Below are 20,782 nucleotides of genomic sequence, written 5' to 3'. Positions count from 1 at the left end.
TTAACCACACCTAAAACAAAAAAAACAAACTAAGCAAACAGCTAGAACAGGAACATAACCACAGAAATGGATCACATGGAGGGTTATCAGTGGGAGAGAGGGGGAAAAGGTAGAGAGAGTAAGTAGCATAAATGATAGGCAGAAAATAGATGGGGAGGGTAAGAATGGTGTAGGAAATGTAGAAGCCAAAGAACTTATATGTATGACCCATGGATATGAACTAAAGGGGAGGAATGTGGGTTGGAGGGGGTGAGCAGGGCAGAGGGGAATAAAGGGGGGGGCAATGGGACAACTGTAATAGCATAATCAATAAAATATATTTAAAAAAATAAAGGAGATAAGATTAGAGGCAGGGAGACCAAGTAGAGGTTGTTGGAGTGATTTAGGAAAGAGATGATGGGAAAAAAAGCGATAATGAGACTAAACTAGGATTATACACATGGAGAGGGAGAGAAGTGGGTGGATTTGAAAGATGTCTTGCAGATTGTATAAGTGAGACCTGCCAAAAGCTAACTGTGGAGAATCAGGAAGAGGGAAACACCAAAGATGACTTCCGTGATTCTCACTTAACAACAGAGTGGAAGGAGGTGCTGGAAAAAAAAAAAAATGGAGGAACAGGTCTTGAGAAAAAGATAAAATGAGTGACTAGAGCAACAAATCTGCATCAGATTTTGCATTAAGCTTGAACATTCCTCCAAAGAAACTGTTCAGATGATTCAGAAGGCTGCAGCTACGGGCACCTGGTGATTGACAACTTCATCGTGACAACGCACCCGCTCACATACCACGTTTCGTGCAGACTTTTTTGGCCAAACATCAAATCAACCAGGTGATTCAGACCCACTACAACCCAGATTTGGTGCCCTGCAACTTCTGGCTTTTCCCAAAACTAAAATCACTTTTGAAAGGGAAGAGATTTCAGACCATCGATGAGATTCCAGGAAATACGACAGGGCAGCAGATGGTGATGGGGAGAACTGTGTGAGGTCCCACGGTGCCTACTTTGAAGGGGACTGAGCTGTCATTGTCCTATGTACACTGTTTCTTGTACCTTCTTCAATAAATATCTCTACTTTTTGTATTACATGGCTGGAAACCTTCTGGACAGACCACATAGTTTGTCACTGATCCCAGAAGAGTTAGGCAAAAGGTGCACTGGATATATTTCAGGAAATGCAGCCTGGATGAAAATCGCCATGCACATAGAGTAGAAGGTAAGCAAAGAAAACTGAGAAGGAAAAGCCCAGCAAGTCCCTGCCTTCTTTCTCCGCCTCAGCCAGGCGGTCAGGCAGACTTACCATTGCTCCCTTGGGCAACCCGTTTTCCATCTGTGTATCTGTCGAGGCATCCCTCATCTGTCATCCAATTTGTCTTCATCTCTCCTTCTACTAAACCCTGAGGATCTTAACGCAAGGATCACAGTCGTCGCTGGATTCCCAGGACTTCGCAGTGTCTGGTAGATAGTTTTAATAAGGCTTCCATGAAATACTTAATGACAGGTTTGTGTTTCAGGCACTTTACATACAAGGGCTATCCGTATACCCGTGATGCATTAAGACTCAGACAAGTTAAGTGCATTGCCCAGGCTCCCAGGATTCAGACCTGTCTCTGGGAGTCCTTGTCTTTTTTCACTACATACTCTCTCCAAAGACTGGGGAGTGGAGCCTGTGTTTCACAAGAGCGGGGGGAAAAGGAATTGTCTTCTTCTGTAATGCACAGATGCTGATCCTCATGCTAAAGAGGGCACAGTCCTTACGTTCTGTCTGCTAGACGCTGTGCCTGCCAGGGAATGTGCAGGTCAGTGGCTGCTGGTCTCTAACTGTAGGGAAGTTCAGCAGAAACTAGGCCAAGGGCTGCCTCCCTCAGTATTTTGCACAGCGGCCCCTGGAGGGACCCATCAATTACCCGGACACATTGCATCCAGAAACATACAAACATAAGGTCAAACATTGCCTGAAACCCTCAGTTTATCAGTGTAGTTCAAAACTAACGGGGGCAAAGCTCAAAGACTGTAGTTCCGGCCAAACTTTTCATTCCTGTTCATTACACGTGGTCACTGCTTACACAGCAGCCCCCTCCCCCACCCATCAGCTTGCTGTGGACCTGATACCATGCCCTCTTGACTCCTAGTCCTCACCTTTCCTGCAATATCCTCCCTCAACCCTTCCCAGCATGGGCTTTGGCAACCTGTTCCTCTATAAATATACTCACCTATACCCTCAGCTGTTTTTTGATGAATATGTTGTCTATTTTCCTGGTCACTTCCTCAAAGATGCTGCTTCCTTTTCAATTTCTTAAACTCTATGTACAAGGCTCAGAATTGGTATCATCCCCCTCCCCCATTGCCTCTTGGAAACCATGTCACTCTTGTAAAGAGTTTCACTCCTGAGTTCATTCCACCCAGTTTTATCACCCTCCACCTTGCTCCATTCCTAACAGCCATTAACCTGCTGACCAAGTTAATCCTTCAAACTGAAATGTTTCGTCACTTCCTAGATTTCCACATTCTTGTGACTGGCCTGCCGAACACTCTGGCATCGCAGTTCCGAGACCACTTCATCCTCACTCCCTTTGTGATGGAGTGGTTGAGTTCCCTGACCTCATCCTCCCATCCATATTACCCCCAGTGTGCGTGGTCCACAACCTCAAGACCTCCGTTCCTGCAATACCGCCTTTTCTGTTTGTTCTTGGCCGCACCCCCTTCCAGATCTGGCCTGGTGCTCTTAATTGTTCCTGTGACCTGTTCTCTCACCAGTGTGTCCAACCCCCTCCCTTTTTTCCTTCCCTGTACTTTTTGCAACGCACATTTCTAGAACAGTGCTCTACCCCGGCACCATGGCCCTTAGCGCCCTTCGTCCCTGTGTCTCTCCTGTCTGTCATGCAAGTCACATCGCTGGGTCAGTCCGACCCTGTGCCTGGTCCTCCGAGCCACCCAGCTGAGGTGCTAGAAACAACCCCGCCACCAGTTGACGTTCATGATTTCCGAGCCAGTGCTTTTTCTCCAGTCCGTCTATTCCAAACCATGTCCATCCTCTTCAAACCTCCAAGCTAATCCTTCACCCCCTGCTACTTCAGACAGCATCAGCTTTTAATTCCTACTTCACAAAAAATAGAGGCCACTTGTCATGACCCTGTCTCACACTTACAACCATTCTCTTCCTTTTAGTTTCCAGGGGAAAGAGGTGTCTTTCACAGCCTACTTTTCCCGTCTCCTTTGGGATTCGGCTCCATCAATTTTCTCCCTCCTCCACAAGTTCCCTTCATTCAAGTTATAGTCATGCTTAAACCTCTCTTCTTTCACCCTCAGTCTGCTTCTGGTTCCTGCCTTCCATGTCTTCCCATCTTATTCAGAGCTTTGGGGAAAAGCGGCATTCTCCCGGAGTCTCCGTGTCTGCGCCTCTCCTTCACTGGTCCGCTCTCTTCCCTGGCTTCAGTGCCCACTGCTCTGGGGAAACAAATTTTGCTAATTTGATGAAGGACTTCCTAGTTGCAAAATCTAATAAACATCACAGTTTGAGTTATATCAGTTTTCAGCAGTGGTAATACTATCCGTCATTTTACTCAGGAGCTGTCACTCTTTGGCCTGAAGTCTGTAACACTGTGGGTTGGGATGAAAGGTTAAGTGGAGATAGACCTATGTTCTTGGTTTCTGATTACAATACTTTAGCAAGGTGGCCAGGCAATCTCTAATAATCAATACCTCTGTGCCACTTCACTGCTGGCATCCTTTCCACTGGGGCATTTATCTTGCAGGACACAGTATTTCACTTATGGGAAATGGAAATGGTAGTTTCTGACTCACAGAATTAGCACATGATCTTAGGCACTCCACCATCCTAAAAAGCCACTTCCCCTTTGTAAAAGGAAGTGCATTAACAGGAGGCTATGGGGGGGACACAAGGTAAATGAGAAACATAAAGCAGTGTCAGCATAAAGTATATTGAGTTAATTAAAAAGGGTAAACAAATACTGTAAAAATACAGTTTAGAAGATACTCATTTTTTGCCCTGGCTGGTGTGGCTCAGTGGATTGAGCACCGGCCTGCAAACCAAAGGGTCGCCAACTTGATTCCCAGTCAGGGCACATGCCTGGGTTGCAGGCCAGGTCTCCAGTAGCAGGTGGGAGAGGCAACCACAGTTGATGTTTCTCTCCCAACCTTTCTCCCTCTCTTCCCCTCTAAAAATAAATAAATAAAATCTTAAAAAAAAAAACAACCCATTTTTTATTTCAACAATTTTTCAAGGATGTTGTAAATAGCACAAGGCACTTAACTTTCATTAATAGCGCTGTAGGCAGAATAACAAGGTCCAGGAACAAAGCCGCTTGCCTTGAAATGAAAACCCTGGGTTCAAGTTCCTCCTCTGACATCTACAGTTCTGTGACCCCGCACACACAGTGGATAATGGGAGGAGCAACTTGGAGACAAGCACACACAGGTTCTTTGATCTGACTAGCCGGGTACTCTGCAGCAAGTCATTAAGACTCCAAGTCACGTACCGTCATCTGTCGATGGGAAATAATGCCTACATATGAGCATTCTGGAAATTATAGAGGGTAAAAAAATGTTCCATATATTATTGGAACCTGCTTTCCTCCTGAAAAATTGTTATACATCCAGATATCCACCCCCCTCCTGCTTTTCATGTTCTCATTCTCAGTGAGTTCGGAAAAGTACCTTTGACCTTTGGGAAAGTATAAAAAGCTAAGTAGCATTTGTTTCCATTGTAGGTAGTTTCTGAGTATTATCCAGTATTTTTGTCCCCTACATTTTCAGTTGGAAATAAAAAATTCAATTGTTTTTACTTTAAAACTAGTAGAACATATAGACCCAAAATTCACGAAAATACCGAGTCTTAACACTTTGCCACATTTACCTTGCCCATTTTTTTAAAAAGATTTTATTTACTTTTAGAGAGAGGGAGGAGGGGGGAAGAGGATTGGTTGCCTCTCACATGCCCCCAGCTGGGGACCTGGCCCGCAACCTAGGCATGTGCCCTGACTGGGAATCGAACCAGAGACCTCTTGGTTCGCAGGCCAGCACTCAATCCCCCGAATCACACCAACCAGGACACTAACTAAACAATTTAATGGGACTCACAGGTTAAGCACCTAAAATTCATGTCTCAAAAGGACCCCACTTTTCCCCCTCAACTTCTTTGTCCGAGTTCTTACTCTCTCTACTCTCACCACCCACTTCCTTCAACAGTCAGCTGATGTAGGTGCTACCTTCTTAGTGTCTCTGGCATGTCTCCCTCTCCTCGCCATACTTACTGTTGTCGCTGCTGCCACTTCTCACTGGAGGTTTAGAGCAAGCACCCTGTAGACAGACACACCTGGGCTTGAATGCACATTTTCGTCCCTTACAAGCTGTATGATTATGGGCAAATGATGATCAAGTTTTCTGTTAAATAGGAGTCACGCGTACCTCGTATGATCTTTTTAAAAGAGGATTAAATGAGCTACCCAATACACAGCACCTGACCACAGCACCCACCCCAGGGCTGGTCTGTCAACCACTGCAACCAGCCACCGACAGACTGCGCAGAATCAGGGATGGTCTGTAAAATACAATTCCTATTTTATCAAAGAAAAGGGCTAGATTGGGTAGATTTGGGACATCTATCCAAAATGTTATTTGAATAGATCTCCTAAAGCAGATTTTAACTGGCTGTATGATTCTGTAGCATGTAAATCTCATTTCCACATTCTACACCAACAGGCCGTTTAAATTGTCTGTCTGTCCTAGAATCTTGGTTCCTTCCACCTCTGAGATTTGTAACAAGAAATCACTTACAAAAGATAGTCCTTCAGGGAAGAAACAGACTGAGTTTCACTGGGGGTTAGGTGTGTATGGATCTGCAGGGAGGAGCATCTAGAATCTACCTGCTACCCTTACTGAAAAGCCCGACTGTGCTGTGCTTGGTACTTGCATCCACTCAAAAAAACTGTGCATCTGCCCGCCTGTGGCAGTTACAGTTCAACAGTTGCCTCAACAGAGACCAGTTACCTTACCGAACAGAACTACGACGAGGTGACTTAAGTAGGGAGAGGAATGGACTTTAAAAGCAACCAGGAGCTCTTCACAGAAAATTCAACTTCTTTCCCTTGTACTTACATAGTTGTTAGCCCCTTCCACTGGTTCTCAACTCTGGATGCACCTAGGAATCACTGGGGTAGATTAAAAAAAGGGGTGGGGGTGGAGGAACAGAGAAAAAGGAGAAAGGGACCAATACCCAGGCCTGACTCCAGATCATTTAAATCAGAATATTTGCAGGTTCATCTGAGCACTGAGGTTTGTATGTTTTTTAAACAGTTCTCCTGGGACTCCAATACAAAACTAGTTACGTTTGCAACTTAAAAGGCTTCAGGTGCCTCTCGGGTAGAGAAGATCAATGGTGAAGTACAGCTATTAGTTGTGATGAACACCGGCTACAGGTCAAGTGTCTGGCAACAACCACTGGGGTGTCCCCTACCTGATGTCTCCTTTCTTGTCCAGGTTAAAAGTGGAGATCCCAGGCTATAGAAAACAGAGCCCTCCAGATACAAGGGGGGAATGGGGGGGAAAGGCACAGGGAGTAAGAAGCATAACTGGTAGGTACAAAGTAGACGGGGAGGTTAAGAATAGTATAGGAAATGTAGAAGCCAAAGAACTTATATGTATGACCCATGGACATGAACTAGTGGGGGGGATGCTGGAGGGAACGGGGGTACCGGGTAGAGGAATATAAAGGGGAGAAAAAAGAATGGGATAACTGTTAGCAGCAGAATCAATAAAACATATGTAAAAAGAGAAACCAGAGCCCCCCAAGTAGCTGGTGTGTACCAGTCTCCTCATACTCTTTGGAAGATAACTCTGCCAACTGATGCCACAGTGACAGGCAACTGTAAGTTAGATGGTCTCCCAGGCACCTGCTTCTCACAAGGCTGGTCACAACCATTCCTGACAAACTACAGGAAGAACCCCACCCCCCCAAAAAAAATTAGATGTGAGAAATGCATTCAACATAAAAGAAAATAAAATGGGCCTGTGGTATTTTGAGGAAATTCCTGAAAACCAACAGAGAGGGCCAAGGAGAAGATGAATGGGAATACTTTAAATCAACTGGTAAGGGATAAAAAAAAAATGTGTGAGCCTTTGCAGGTGACCTGGAAGTTAATAGTACTTTATTGCTATTTTCTACAATCTGTAAAACAGTATTAATATTTACATCAAATTTAACAAGAATTTGAATATCTACTATGTATTTTCCTTGTCGCTATACCTCTATACTAAAATGCACCCAGTGTAAATCCTGAAGATTTCATACATCACAATAGAAATGTATTTACGTGAGTCTGAACCAAAGCATTAACCATTTAACTTCATATTGTAATGACATTTCTCAGAAAAATGCTGTGAAATTGAATGCTTGAAATAACAAGTAGGCTCTTGAAATAAAATGTTACTAAAAAATAAGTGAAGTAGTTGGCTTATTCTTGGGTCCTTTTCAATGAACATCTGAGCAAGTAACTTAAGCGGTGTAATGATGCCAGCTCACTGTGTTTCTGAATACTTCTATTACTGTTATTAACGCATAGTAATTTTTTTTTTTACTGTTAATAAAGGCAAGAATTAGTATTTAGTATTCCACAGTTCAGAACTTAAGTCCGGGAGACAGGTCTGTTATCATTTACTTCTTTTCATTTTTAAAGCAATCAACCAGCAGTATGACTACTTGCAGGCCAAAAAAAAAGTAGTTCGAAAGAAAGATGAGAGGTGGTAATTTAGTTATTCATTATTAATGAAGAGACACCAGAGAGTTTTGGAAGAACACTGGAGAAATCCCAGTTCCTACTCCACTTGCAAAGAGACATCAAGCACTAGACAATGGACCCAATAAACTAGACAATGGACCCAATAAACTTACAAAGCAAACTACTGGCAAGTTTATAAAAGCCCAATGTTAGGAAACCGTGGTTGATTGGAAAAATAACCACAGACTAGTATGGAGAGAGGTTTCTTGTTTGTTATACAAAGCACAGGTAATTAGGCAAATGTAATCACTGACTCAAAGCAAACTATGGGATCCAGAACACACTCCAAAAATCTCTTCACTCCTACGTTGTTTCTAAAGAAGATAATTTGTATTTATTGAGGCGAAGTTAAAGATTCAGCAACAGCAGAAATTTTGAACACATGAAGTTTCCCTCATTACTCATCACCATCAATTTGTTTTCAATTAGGAAGACACATCACTTTGAAATAACAGACCCTTCGAGTAGACAAACTCTGATATTAAAACATATAAGAAGTACATTAGTCTTGTTAGAGGGCCAATTACCAATTTTTGCTACAAGCAGCCTTGAAACAAAGCCTATATTGTTTTCAGCACATAGAACTCTATAAAGATCCCTAAAGATTAAGCTGCAAAGCTTGCCTATAGTCGTCAATTTAGTAACGTTCTAATTTAAATAGTACCATCTTTTTTTTCTTGCTACAATCCCAAGACGGCATTACTTCAAAGACTACTGGATAAACTGAGAGGCTGGAAACCTTTAGACCCTCTTTCCTACAACACACTGCTCCCTTTCCTTCTGCCCATTACTACGTCATCGTAAAGGGGACTCCGTCCCTCTTGGAGGCAGCGGGTTAGATAGGCTGTACAAGCTAGAGCAGCACGGTGTGTTCTTCCGCTTCACCAGCGTGAGCACCTTCTCCTCCCCAGAACCCCTTGCCCACTACCAATGCTTTTATTTGACAGCCATCCTGTGAGCCGCATACTGAAAGGTGAAAAGTGCAATTCAATAATCTTTTCCAAAATGTTTTATTGCTGCAAGTTGTGAGATTTCCAACTATCAAAAATTCGAGGTTTTTGAAACCAAACTTAAGGTCTCAACTCCCTATAGTGCAACAAAGCCATTTCACAGGACTTTCTTTCGGCAGTGGATTTGGCAAAGCTTTGGCACTAGCAGAGTGGTATAAAGAAACCTTGCCTGTAACTTAAAGAAGTGGAGCCATGAGCTAGAACACGACCACCTTCCATGTGAAGGTCAGTCTTCCTTGGAATTCTCTTAATTTCAAAATTTAAGGTGGGTAATCACTAAGACAGGTATATATGTTTCCTGTATGAAAATCCAACACAACACTTGTTAGCATTTTCTGAACAGATGCTACGCACAGCAACTAAAATATTCCTGGAAGTGTGCAGAAGAGACTGAATGGATCACAACCTACCTGAATCCAGACCATGCGTCCCTGGTCTCACAACCACAGCTTTCACTCCACAGCTCTGACAGCAGCACACATGGGGACACATAGCAAGGTGAAAAGCAAGGGCCTGATAAAACCCACGGAAAAGCTCGTCACTAATGCCGGGACTACTGTTAGTCATGCTATTCAAGATCACACTTTATTCTTGTGCATAATAAATAGATACAGAAAAGTGTTGAAAATGGAGGATTCAACTTATCTAAATTAAAATTGAGTAAACTAACCTAGTCAGGTTTTAGTTTTTAAATGAGAAATGACAAGAGGAGTAAATACGAAGAAACACAAAAAGAACTTTACTTTCCTACGTTAATACAGGTCGAGGGAACCCTTTCTCCTCAAAGGGTCGATAACACCAGTTTTCTCAGCGATAAACATAAGGCACTTGTTTAGATTACAACATGACTGCGTTTTCTTCCCCACTTGTTTCCCTAACCCTGTCCCCCCACAGCATCATTTGGAATTCATAATCGAGTGAATGAGGCCAACGTGAGGGGACCCAGGTGACACTACTCAGGGCACAACAGTACAGTACAGTGTTAGGGTGATGTCTGGACATAACATGGACCCTGTCGAGGTCCCCTGACACCAGACAACGTATCCACTATCAAGTAAACCTGAAAGAAAATATTTATTCGATAGTTCCAGTAAAACCGGGTTGGAATACAACATATGTGGTGGGAATTTAGCTCCTCACGGTAGCGTCTGCGTCGAGAGTTCTGAGTACTTATATTCATTCTAAGACAATCTACATCATTTGAACATTGTCGAGACAAATATATGAATTTCATTTCAGTATACAGTAGCGTTCAAACATAATTCACACACGCCCCCTATCGTACGGCCGGTGCCTCCTCGACACCTCATCTGCGGCAGAGGTAGCACTAGTGTTCTTTCCCAGCAGCAAGAACTTCAGTTGCCACTCATAAAAGTTGAAAAAAAAAGTTGGGTTTTTCGTCTTTCCATCTGTTAAGATGTTCCTGAGACAGGGCCAGTTAATAAAACATAACAAAGCACTGGAGTTCGGTTGGTACTTTTCTCTATATCACTGGATTCTTAGACTGGGATGCAGAATGCAGGAATGTACTACGAAAGGCCGAGTTTAGCAAAACCGTCCGCTCAGTGAAGGGATCAGGTCTCCTGAAAATCCCCTTTAGGGTACACTTTCCCATCAAGTACTACAAAAAGGTTAATTGTATGTAAAACTCATTCATTTTACTGATCTTATTTGCTCAGATCTTGCAAAATACAGTGAGAACCTTGAGCAAGAAGCTAGTTCTCAGTGTATAGGTTTAACACTTTAAGGCTCATTTTCCTCAACCAAAATAGCAGTTCTCAGTTTTCCTTTCAAATGATGAATTACAAATTCATAGCACCTGCCATCCCAGCCCTCAGTGAGGTCTCCGAGCCGGAGCAGCCCTAGCTTGCACTGCGCAGCTCCCTGGCGCCGGCACCAGACTGCCCTGCAGAAACTCCGCCTGCACTAGCCCGCCAGTACACTACACCACCTCTGGCTTGCACCTCTGTTTCCACCTGTGTATTTTCACAGAAGCCCAACACAGATTCGTTGAAATATTCACACAACTGTTTTTCAAAACAATTTATTGCATCGTATTTGGTACCTCATGTTTGACAACAAAAAGGAAATTACATCTGTAACTGCAGGAAAAAGAAGCTGGTCTGTTATTGAAAAAAAAAATCTTGGGCCCTTTAAAAATTACAAAGTCTTGGGCTTGCCTGAAACAACTGAGCAAGAAATATATTCTTAGAAATGTAGGGCTTCAAGTATTACAAACCTGTGACACTGTGGAAAAATTCCAGAGGTATCTAAACTGCAGCACTTTTTTTCTGCATATCGTGAACAAGGCCTGCTGAGGTTTTTAACTATTAGTCTCTTGATCAGTCATAGAATGGTAGTCAGGAGTTCTGCTCTGTAACTTCAAGCCATGGTAGATTTCCTTTTTTCACTCTGTGTGAAAAAATTCATGCTTGCTAATTAATTAGTTGGTGCCACATCACAGTGCATTTGGTTCTTGCATTACAGTTTTAACAAGTTTGGCCAAAACAATGCTGAAAAGGTTTGCATTGTTATTTTAGTTCTTCAAGTTTAAGTTAAAATTGAGATTGTTCCAACTGGTTCCTTCAGTTAAAAACTGTGGTACAAGAACACCAAACTGATCATGTACAGTGAATTTTGAAAACACAGCGTATTGAACACCCTCTAGGTTTCTTAGAATTCTGCTTGGTATCTCTACGTCCCAGCTTCTGCAACATCAAGCATCGGTTGTAGGTTTCTCTGTAAATAGTGATTCACATTTGCATACTTCCTATGGCCAGAATCAACCCCGCAACAAAACCAGTCAGATGCTAAAGCCCCAACAACTCTTTGTGCTCAGTGAAAGAATCCAGTGCTAAAACAGCATTTAAGCTGTCTGAGATATAGTAAAATCTCACAAGACAAATTTAAAGTAATATTTCTGCCACACACCTGCTTTGTTAGCTGTAACAGCCTCCAGATTTTATAAATTAGTTTAAAAACATGGGTGGGTAGGTAGGAAGAGGATAGGTATCTTTTTTTTAACCCCTCAATTTTAGCAGCTTTTAATTTTTTAAGAAACTGAACCTATATCCTGTAATATGTTAGGTATTTTATACATACTTTTTCAGCAGGATAAAAACGTAAAACACTATTTGAAGGCAAAAACATTTACTCTTCTCATTCTGTGTAAGTCAGAGCAATGCAGCAGGTGCGTGACAAAAATATTATATACTAGATATGGTCCAAAGTCAATCCATTTGCTTGTTTAATGATGTTCAAATTTCATTGGCCAGTTCTTCAGTTTCTGCAGAACTATCTCCATTAACTGTGATCTTCATGTCCTCTTCGTATCCGGGAGGCATAAAAGCCAAAGCGTAAGGGAAAAGCTTATGACAATTTGCTCTATAAACTTCAGCAGCTTCTTTACAGTCTCCTAGGCTACCGTCACACAAGGCTTCTAATACCTCCATACATGTCTAAAGAAAGAAGAAAGTTCATGTTACAGCCCGTCCAAAAGAAGAGTTACTACTGTGAATCTGACATTTTGTTATCAACAGATTTCTGAAGTAACAAGCCAATGCACATATTTAGGATAAACAAGAGCATTTCCCCCCACATATATATTCCATTAGAATTTGTTTCTTCAGCATCGCAGGGTTTATCCAAAGGATGACTGTTTAAGCAGTGCCAGGACTAAGGCTGGGCAAGCAAGGGGTGTAGGGAACTACACTGAAAGAGACTCCCAGCAAGTGCTGGATCCCAGGCGACAGCCTTGCCTCAGCCTAGCCTGGCCCTGTATATAAATGTCGAAATTTACATGCCAGTGTCAATTACTGCACGGAAGTATTCAAACAAAAGAGAACCCTAAGGTATGTCCAATAACTAAGCAGGAGAGTTTCAAACACAAAGGACATGCATGCATAAAAAAAAAAGGGTGCTCTTGAAAATTGGTAATTCTTCCACCCAAACCCCTAAGTACGTATGCTTCTCATATTTCTAAATGATTCACATTGACTTGCATTTCTCAGGTTTTCTTTCTTCATCTTTTCACCTGGAAGACACTATGTAGCTTCCAGATATGTAAGAGCCTACACACTTGCCTGTCTAGAAAGGTTCTGATCTAAATGCTGCCATTAGTCAGCAACCAGCGAGTCTAATTTTTTCCTTAACTGTATTTCCTTCGTGTGCTATTAAAGGAAAATATTTAACTCTCTTTCAGCAAGTGCTTTTTTATCAGGCTGATCATCACACAAGGTAGCTGTCCTTTTTCTGTATTTCGCAACATACCCATATTATCTTTTTAAGGTTTAAAGAAGTTTTTTAGCTTACTGATATTTTAGAGAGAGGAAGGTAGAGAGAGAAATACAAGATTGTTGTTCCACTTACTTATGCATTCATTGGTTGACTCGTTATGTGCCCTGACCAGGGATCAAACCTGCAACCTTGGCATGTCAAGATGAGTCTAACTACCCACGCTATAGATGTCCTTAGCTACCCTTACTATCTTTCACTCTACTTAATCTCATTATATTATGAGCTATAAAATGAGTATCAAAATTCAACCCGTGGTAAATACATCTTAATTGTCAGAATCTTGAGACCACTGCTTGCTCAGAATGTAACATATGAAATGAAATCCATTAACCATGAAATGTATATATGATTTTACTAAAACAATTTTTTAAAAGATTTTATTTACTTTTAGAGAGAGTGGCAGAAACATCAATGTACAAGAGAAACATGAGTTGCCTCTTGCACACCGCCAAAAGGGGACCTGGCCTGCAACCCAGGTGTTTGCCCTGACCGGGGATTGAACCGGTGACCTTTGGGCTTGTGGGACAATGCCTAAGCCACGGAGCCATACCAGTCAGGACCTTAAACATATTTCTAAAAAATTATTGTAAATACCAAATGTGAAACAAGTTACTAAATACCAAGTACTCGACTATGCACGTGTGGAACACACAATCCTAAATAAAGTTAAGGTTAGGTTTCTGACAAGGATTCATAATGGTTTAAAGACTAGTATGCATAAATAACAAAAAGTATTATTTGTGATGAAAAGAGGAACAAGTATCAGTCAGGCACTTGTACAGAGAAGGCGTGAAAAACTCGTTACCTGGAGATTTCTATTGGTGAGGGACTCGTCAAGTGTTGTTGCCAACTCTACAGCTCGTTTCTGACTAGAAGGATCTAAGTAATATACCATTTTGGCAGCTACATGAGAAGAAAAAAGAAAATCTCTTTTATTTCAAGGTAAAACCAGCACAATATCCTCCATCCATTTAAAGATAAAATGCAAGGTATACATGCACACAGAGTGTGGTACTTTATTAGGAAAAAACAAGAACAGCCTTTTGAAACACTGTTAATTTTTTAAAAATTCTGAGAGTAGACCAGAAATAGCCTAACTTTCCAAACTAGAAGAATGATTAAGGTAAGAAAGACTATGAAGAAATGCAAATATTCTAATAATATGTCTTTGTATGACAGGACCATGGATAGTTTTCTTTCTAAAATGAGCATAATTTGGGGTTTACTACCCAACCTTGATAGTATGAGCTGAAAATCTGAATTCAGAACTCCAGAGGCACACAAAGCTGTTGGGTTTCTTAGCCAGGTGTTCTGAAAGCACCCTAAAATGCCACCCCACACGTCCCGTCAGGTCCCGACTTTATCCGCACAACTCTGACAGGTGACCCTGGCCCGAGAGTGGTCTCAGGTGGTTAGCGCCCTCAAGTTTGCCATCGTACGTAAACACGAGGTAGGGAGATGACAGTCACATCCAAGTGGATTTAAAGAGCACAGTGCTGGGAGAAAGGAATAGAAATGGAAAATCGTATAGGAAGCATATAAACTAAGGATAAAATAGAGCGATTACCTGATAATCGATGTGGCAATGAATCGGAATTCCTTTTCAGAAAAGTCTCATTAAAATTCTTTGGATTTGTTGCTCCAAAAAGACGATTCATTTCTTGTTTTAATACTGTTCTAACTGTTTCAGGTAAATCTTTACTTTCCCCCACTGCTGAACAAATGAAAAAACAAATCCCATTAGCAGTTAGAGAGTCCGGTAAAGTTGGCAGGAGTTAAAAAATTATCTACTGGATGAGGCCAATGAGAACAAGCAATTATATACATATACTACACATCTACTCATCACTCAACAATGAAAGAGCTTCCCATGTAAACTTACAGAGTTTCCATTTAAATGTGTCAGCAAAGTAATCTAATGACTTTCTAAAGGCACTCAAAGACATTTCTTCAACAGATGGATTCATTTCCAGAAAAGAACAGAAAGTGAAATACATGGCGAGAGATGCAGTTCCACTGTGTTATGAACTCCTAGCTATTGCCCCCACCAACTTTAAAGGGGGTCTCCAAAGCAGGGGCTTGACACCTACCTGGTAATAACATCAGAGCAAATAGTAGTGCCGAAGACAAGAGAATTTTCCTCACCATCTTCTTCTACCCCCAAGTAATGGATTACAAGCTTATCGAGATTATAAGGAGACATGGTTGACTTCACTAACCTTCATTTTCAGGGGCTACATGAACTGAGCTACCACTACCTACATACCTAACCAACTCCAAAGGAGCACCAAAGTATTATCCTGTAATGAATACACTGCAGCCATCACACTCCCAGGTCTTGGGATTTAGAGATAGGAAGCTGACCGCCACCTCTGTGGACACCTCTCTGGACTGCACCTTAGTTACGCCACTTCATTGCAGGCAGACCTCAGAGACACTGCAGGTTTGGTTCCAGACCACCGCAATAAAGTGAGTATCAGTAAAGGGAGTCACAAATTCTTTGGTTTTCAGTACATATAAAAATTATGTTTATACTATACTATAGTCTACTAAGTGTGCAACAGAATTATATCTAAAAAAAAAAACAGTGTACCTACCTTAATCTAAAAATGTTATTGCTAAAAAACGCTAACCTTCACATCAGCCAGTTGAAAAACTGTGCTCAACACAGGGTTGCCACAACCTTTAGTTTGTAACACACGCAGTACTGGAGAAGCACAATACAGCAAACCATGAAAAAACAAAAAGGTACGTCTGCATCACCTCGGTGTAGAGAGACAGTATGGGTCTTTGAGCCAGACAGACCTGGGCCTGGATCTCGGCTTGGACCAATCATAACCTCTCTGAACCTATTTCCTAATCTATAAAACTGAGGTGATATCCAAGACAGAAGGATCACAGCAAGGAAAGGCTAAATTTAAAAGAGCTGATTATATAACAGATATTCAATAAATTGTAGTTACAGATTTATGTTTTCACATAAATTTTTCTTTGGTTAGGAACTATGGTGGTTAGCTTTCAAACTTCACCTACAACCAAGTACTTGTACTCTGATGATGTATCCTAATACATAAATTATGTGAAGCTTAACTTTCACAAAATACTGATCCTTACTTTGTGCAACGCATGCTGGTATTTTTGACTCTACTTTTATCTTAGGCTTTCAAATGCTGGTAATGACCCACTAAATTGCTTTCTTTGTCTCAACACTACCTCACTACCCTACGTTAGAAAACACTGAATTTTTGAGTAGTAAATATCTAAGTAAAATATTCTACACGATTGCTAACTGAATAATTGACTGATACGTCCTATGTTGGTTAAACAGCATTTCTTTTGTCATTCTATAAAACTGGGTGGTTCAAACAAACGAGCTCCTGGTTAAAGAATTTAGTTGTACTGCCACTATGGCTATACTGTCAACTTGGTTTAAAGGAATCCTGTGGGGAATAACAAAGATGCCCCAATTTTGTCTCTCTTCAAGTACACTCACGTTCTTAACAAAGCTATTAAGCAGTCTACCCAATTTCTTGAAGGCTTTTTGAAGACACAATGCATCTTTATCAGTACATATTAGAACTGCTTTCACTCCTTAAATTTAGTCAAAATAAGGGTCTCTTTATAAATCTCTTTCTGACAATGTCAGCTGAACACCTGGAGAAACAGGAATAACTAACATGCATTTTAATTTCCTGAAACAACTGTTGCAAGAAAATAGATGTTCATCAGTCCACCCACTCATTATAAGCAAATACATTTAGAAATGCCACTTTTAATTCACATTTTTAAAAAAAGTCTCTAACTCCACAGCACTTATCTGTATTACTTTCTACTTTCCAGGAAAGAATTGATCGTATAAAAACAAAGTGTATGTTGCTTTTGAAATAGTTTACATGTATTCTCTCTTAACCAAAAATGGATTAAAACTGTTATTTCTAGCCTTAATATTCTAATTCATGTTTTCAAAGTTTTTTTTTAATACGAGACTAAAAAGAAACTTCTTTATTTTCTCTAAATACAGCCACTCCTTGTATTTTGTGTAATGCAGTTATATTATAACTTTCTGAATTTAAAAAGATGAAGGAAAAACATTTCTATGATTCACTTTCTGTAACAGGCATCTTATCTTTGACAAGCATAAATATAATTTAAATAATGTTTTACTTTTCCTTGGAAGACTAAATAATATTCTTAACTGGGACAATTTAGCAATTTTCCAAACAATGATTGGGATGCCTGGTTTAATCTTTTTTTTAAGGTTTTATTTACTTGTTTTTAGAGAGAGCGGAATGGAGGGAGATAGAGATGGAGAGAAACATCAATGTGTGGTTGCCTCTTTCACGGCCCCCACTGGGGGCCCAGCCTGCAACCCAGACATAGGCTCTGACTGGGAATCGAACCAGCAACCCTTTGGTTCACAGACCACGCTCAATCCACTGAGCTACACCAGCCAGGGCTAATCTCATTATTTTTATATAATGTATGAACTCACATGGGCCCAAGTATTTAGCAATGAGATAACTAATTTAATAGTTGTTCTGTTAAAAATTCCATTTCTCCTTCTCTAGTCACTTAAAAATCAAACCACCACCAAGACTAGACTATAGGAATACTTTGTCTCAACTTAAAGCTCTTGCAATATGAAGAACAATATGAATATCTGGCTCTCACCCCTGCTTCATTACTAATTACCCATGTTACCTTGAATAAGTAACATCATGTTTCAGGGTCTCAAATTTCTCAACTATAAAATGAGATGTAATTAGCATAAAACTCCACTTTCATTCTCTAAACTTCTGTAGTTCTACTTCACATTAAAACTAATGTATGGAATCTTATCAAAATATTTGAAAAGTACAATGATTGTTTTAATGCTCTTTTTAACCTGTATTTAGCAACAAAAATTTTTATGACTCAAAGAATTGTGCTAAAGGTAGATAAATAAGGAGACAACCAAATTCAGAGATTCTTCAATTTTAGAACAATTTACTAAGAAGCTTACCATAATAAAATAAGATTCAAAATTTCAACTTACATGTAACTTTTTAGAAACAGAAACAAAGGTGATTCTCAAATATCTGGACTGAACAGTTCTATGTCAAAATTAGGTAACATTTCTAGCCTTAAAAAATAAAGACCTTCAACACAAAGACAAGAGCCTTGCTTTTTTCCTCAGATAATTTAATATGCAATAGGCTTAAAAGGATTGAGTTTATGATGATAAACTTGTACAGATCAACTTATACAGTCACCATCAACTACTGCAATCAAATACTTAAGAAATGGAAAACAAAAACATACCAGTACTAAAGAGTCGAATCATACACTCATGAAGCCAGGGATGACTAGAATCAATAGCAAATGCCCTCTTTACTGATTGTAGCATCAAAAGAAACTTTTCTATAAAAGAAAAAGTAAGATATATATTTTATCATTTGATAAAATAAAATGCCCTCCTTTGGAGGACACTAAGACCTTACAAATAGAAAAACTGATTTATAGTCAATCATATCTGAACTACAAAACATATGACTGAAGGAAATGATTTCCTCAGATTAACAACATTACTGCTATTTTCCACACAACGCTCTCTTAAAGAAAAACGATTTCATGAAGCATAAAAAATTTGGATAGCATTCAATAGTATTTGAACAAACAAATCTGAAGCCATTTCATTTCCTAACCTCCTTTAATAAAAATAAAGGGATTTTCCTGAGAAACCTTCATTGTTTATAGACTTAAAATGACCTCCGTTCTTCCAGTTCTTGCCCCTGTTCGTGGTTTGCCTCCTAGCTGACTCTTCCTCTCCTGCCAATCCCTAGCTTGTCTTCCCTCGCAGGAGGTCAAGTGTTCAGTGACACTCTACCCTCTCTCCCTGCTGCCCACCGCCCCCCACAACCCCACGGTCCCAAGCTTCAGCAGTGCTCCCACCTGTCAAATGGAAACTTCCGCCAGAACAACCAGCGGAAGTGTTCTGCACGTCTATCATCTAGAACTATACCTCTCTGTTAAGGCTTCCCTAATTTGGTACCATTTTCCAAATATCAAAATTCGAAACTCCAGGCTTCTCCTACACTTTCTTTTCCCTTGCCCCCAACACTCAGAGAGCTAAGAGCACGGCCGTGCCCTCTGTCACCACCCACTTCACTCTACTGCAGCGGGCTGCCGGTGCAGGCCCTCCAGAGGGGAGCACCCAGCCAAGGAGCTGAGTGAGGGGGATTTAGGTCACCCTTCCCCGCTTCAGGGAGAACACCCTTTGCGTTTTATATTTTGGGACTGATTTAAGAGTATTTGTCAAAAAAGGAAGTTGTGGTAACTGTTAAAAGTTTAAAATTACTGGACTATTGTTAAACTTATTTTCCAAATTATAACACAATCATTGTGGAAAATAGAAAATTTAGCAGAAAATACTCTAGTCATTCAAATTCCCCCAAGAGATAACCATCTGTTTCCCTGTGATCTATTTCTTCCTGGTCACTTTCCCATTTACATACACATCTAAGAAGCTCCTTACAGTGAAAATCAAGCAGTAGTTTTATATCCTATTTTCAAACAGTATGACATGGCAACCTTTCCCCAACACTACAGATCACTTTTGATAAATACGATTTTTAACCAGTACTCTACAGAGGCAACACTTTATTCAATTTCCTTTGGTAGGACAGTTACACTGTTTGTAGCACAACCTTCTACCGGATCTTACTAACCAATTTTTCTTCTCTTTAACGAGCATCACCTTAATGACAAACTTTTCCCCCCAATGAACCACTTGGATAACACCAATTCAATGCCATAACATCTTCTTAGTATCTACTTATACACAGTACCAGCATTCTAAGCCTGGCAACCAAGACCCCTCATTTATATTTTACCTGGGCCTGAGCCAACCTCAACATTAGCTACACACACTTGTATTTTAATAGAACCTCTTCCCTGCTATGCATCTTTTCTTTTAGAAATATGACCCATCCTTGAAGATATACCTCGAGTATCACATCATCTATTTTTAACAGTAGCTAGTAATAGCTTACATTTATTAATGCTTACGGCATACCAGACACTATTCTAATCTCTAATGTACTAACCAATTTTATCCACACATGCATATGGTAGTTGCTATATCTGACCCTAATCCTAGTTATGTATGTATATATATTGTTGATTTTAATGTCCTAGAAGAGATAATCATATCATTGTAGCTCTCCACAACATTTTGTGCATAGCAGGCATTTCTGTGAGGAAGCTGAATTGGCATTTGCCAAAAAAATCCTACAGTAGTAAGGCTATCGGAGTTGGGAGACTATGTCTAGGAAATACAGTGATCAGTTTTGTCAGGGCCACTATGTCCTAATTGCCTACCTTTCCTAAAGTAAATCTCAAAGGCAAAAAGATGAGTTTCTATCTTGTTCTTCACCAAGTTCTTCAACGGTGTTAAAAACTTAATAGCTTCTTCCAATGGAGTTTCAACCTAACGAAAATAAAAGATATTATACAAATGGAAACAATTTGGGGGAGGATGTGATTGTTACTCTTTCTATTAAAAAAAAAACACTTTTTTTTTTTTTTGGTAAAAATCACTTACCCGTCACCCAGGAATAACTATCATATTTTAAATCCCCAAAACCTAAAGAAGGGAGATTTTTTTTTAAAAAAAGGAGATTTTGAACTCGAACTCTTCACTG

The 20,782-nt window shown here is 40.3% G+C and overlaps 1 protein-coding gene across 2 annotated transcripts in view; it reads right to left on the bottom strand.

Annotated features, from left to right (window-relative positions):
* Nucleotides 1-10,832: 10,832 nt before the first annotated feature.
* The window catches only part of NAA15 (N-alpha-acetyltransferase 15, NatA auxiliary subunit), a 64,091-nt gene continuing 54,141 nt past the window's right edge, over nt 10,833-20,782 (bottom strand). Inside the window, exons 16-20 of one of the 2 annotated variants that reach the window (XM_024568615.3) lie at nt 20,460-20,568; nt 18,402-18,500; nt 14,668-14,814; nt 13,906-14,003; nt 10,833-12,262 (exon numbers count right to left, since the gene is read on the bottom strand). In XM_024568615.3, the coding sequence (XP_024424383.1) occupies nt 12,062-12,262; nt 13,906-14,003; nt 14,668-14,814; nt 18,402-18,500; nt 20,460-20,568 (654 nt within the window). In that variant the 3' untranslated portion in view covers nt 10,833-12,061. The remainder of the gene's footprint in view (nt 12,263-13,905; nt 14,004-14,667; nt 14,815-18,401; nt 18,501-20,459; nt 20,569-20,782) is intronic. The other variant, XM_053910636.1, reaches the window with a different exon arrangement.

Source organism: Desmodus rotundus, chromosome 9 (genome assembly GCF_022682495.2).
Source record: "Desmodus rotundus isolate HL8 chromosome 9, HLdesRot8A.1, whole genome shotgun sequence".
Lineage (NCBI taxonomy): Eukaryota > Metazoa > Chordata > Mammalia > Chiroptera > Phyllostomidae > Desmodus > Desmodus rotundus.
This window is presented reverse-complemented; position numbering and strand designations above follow the sequence as displayed.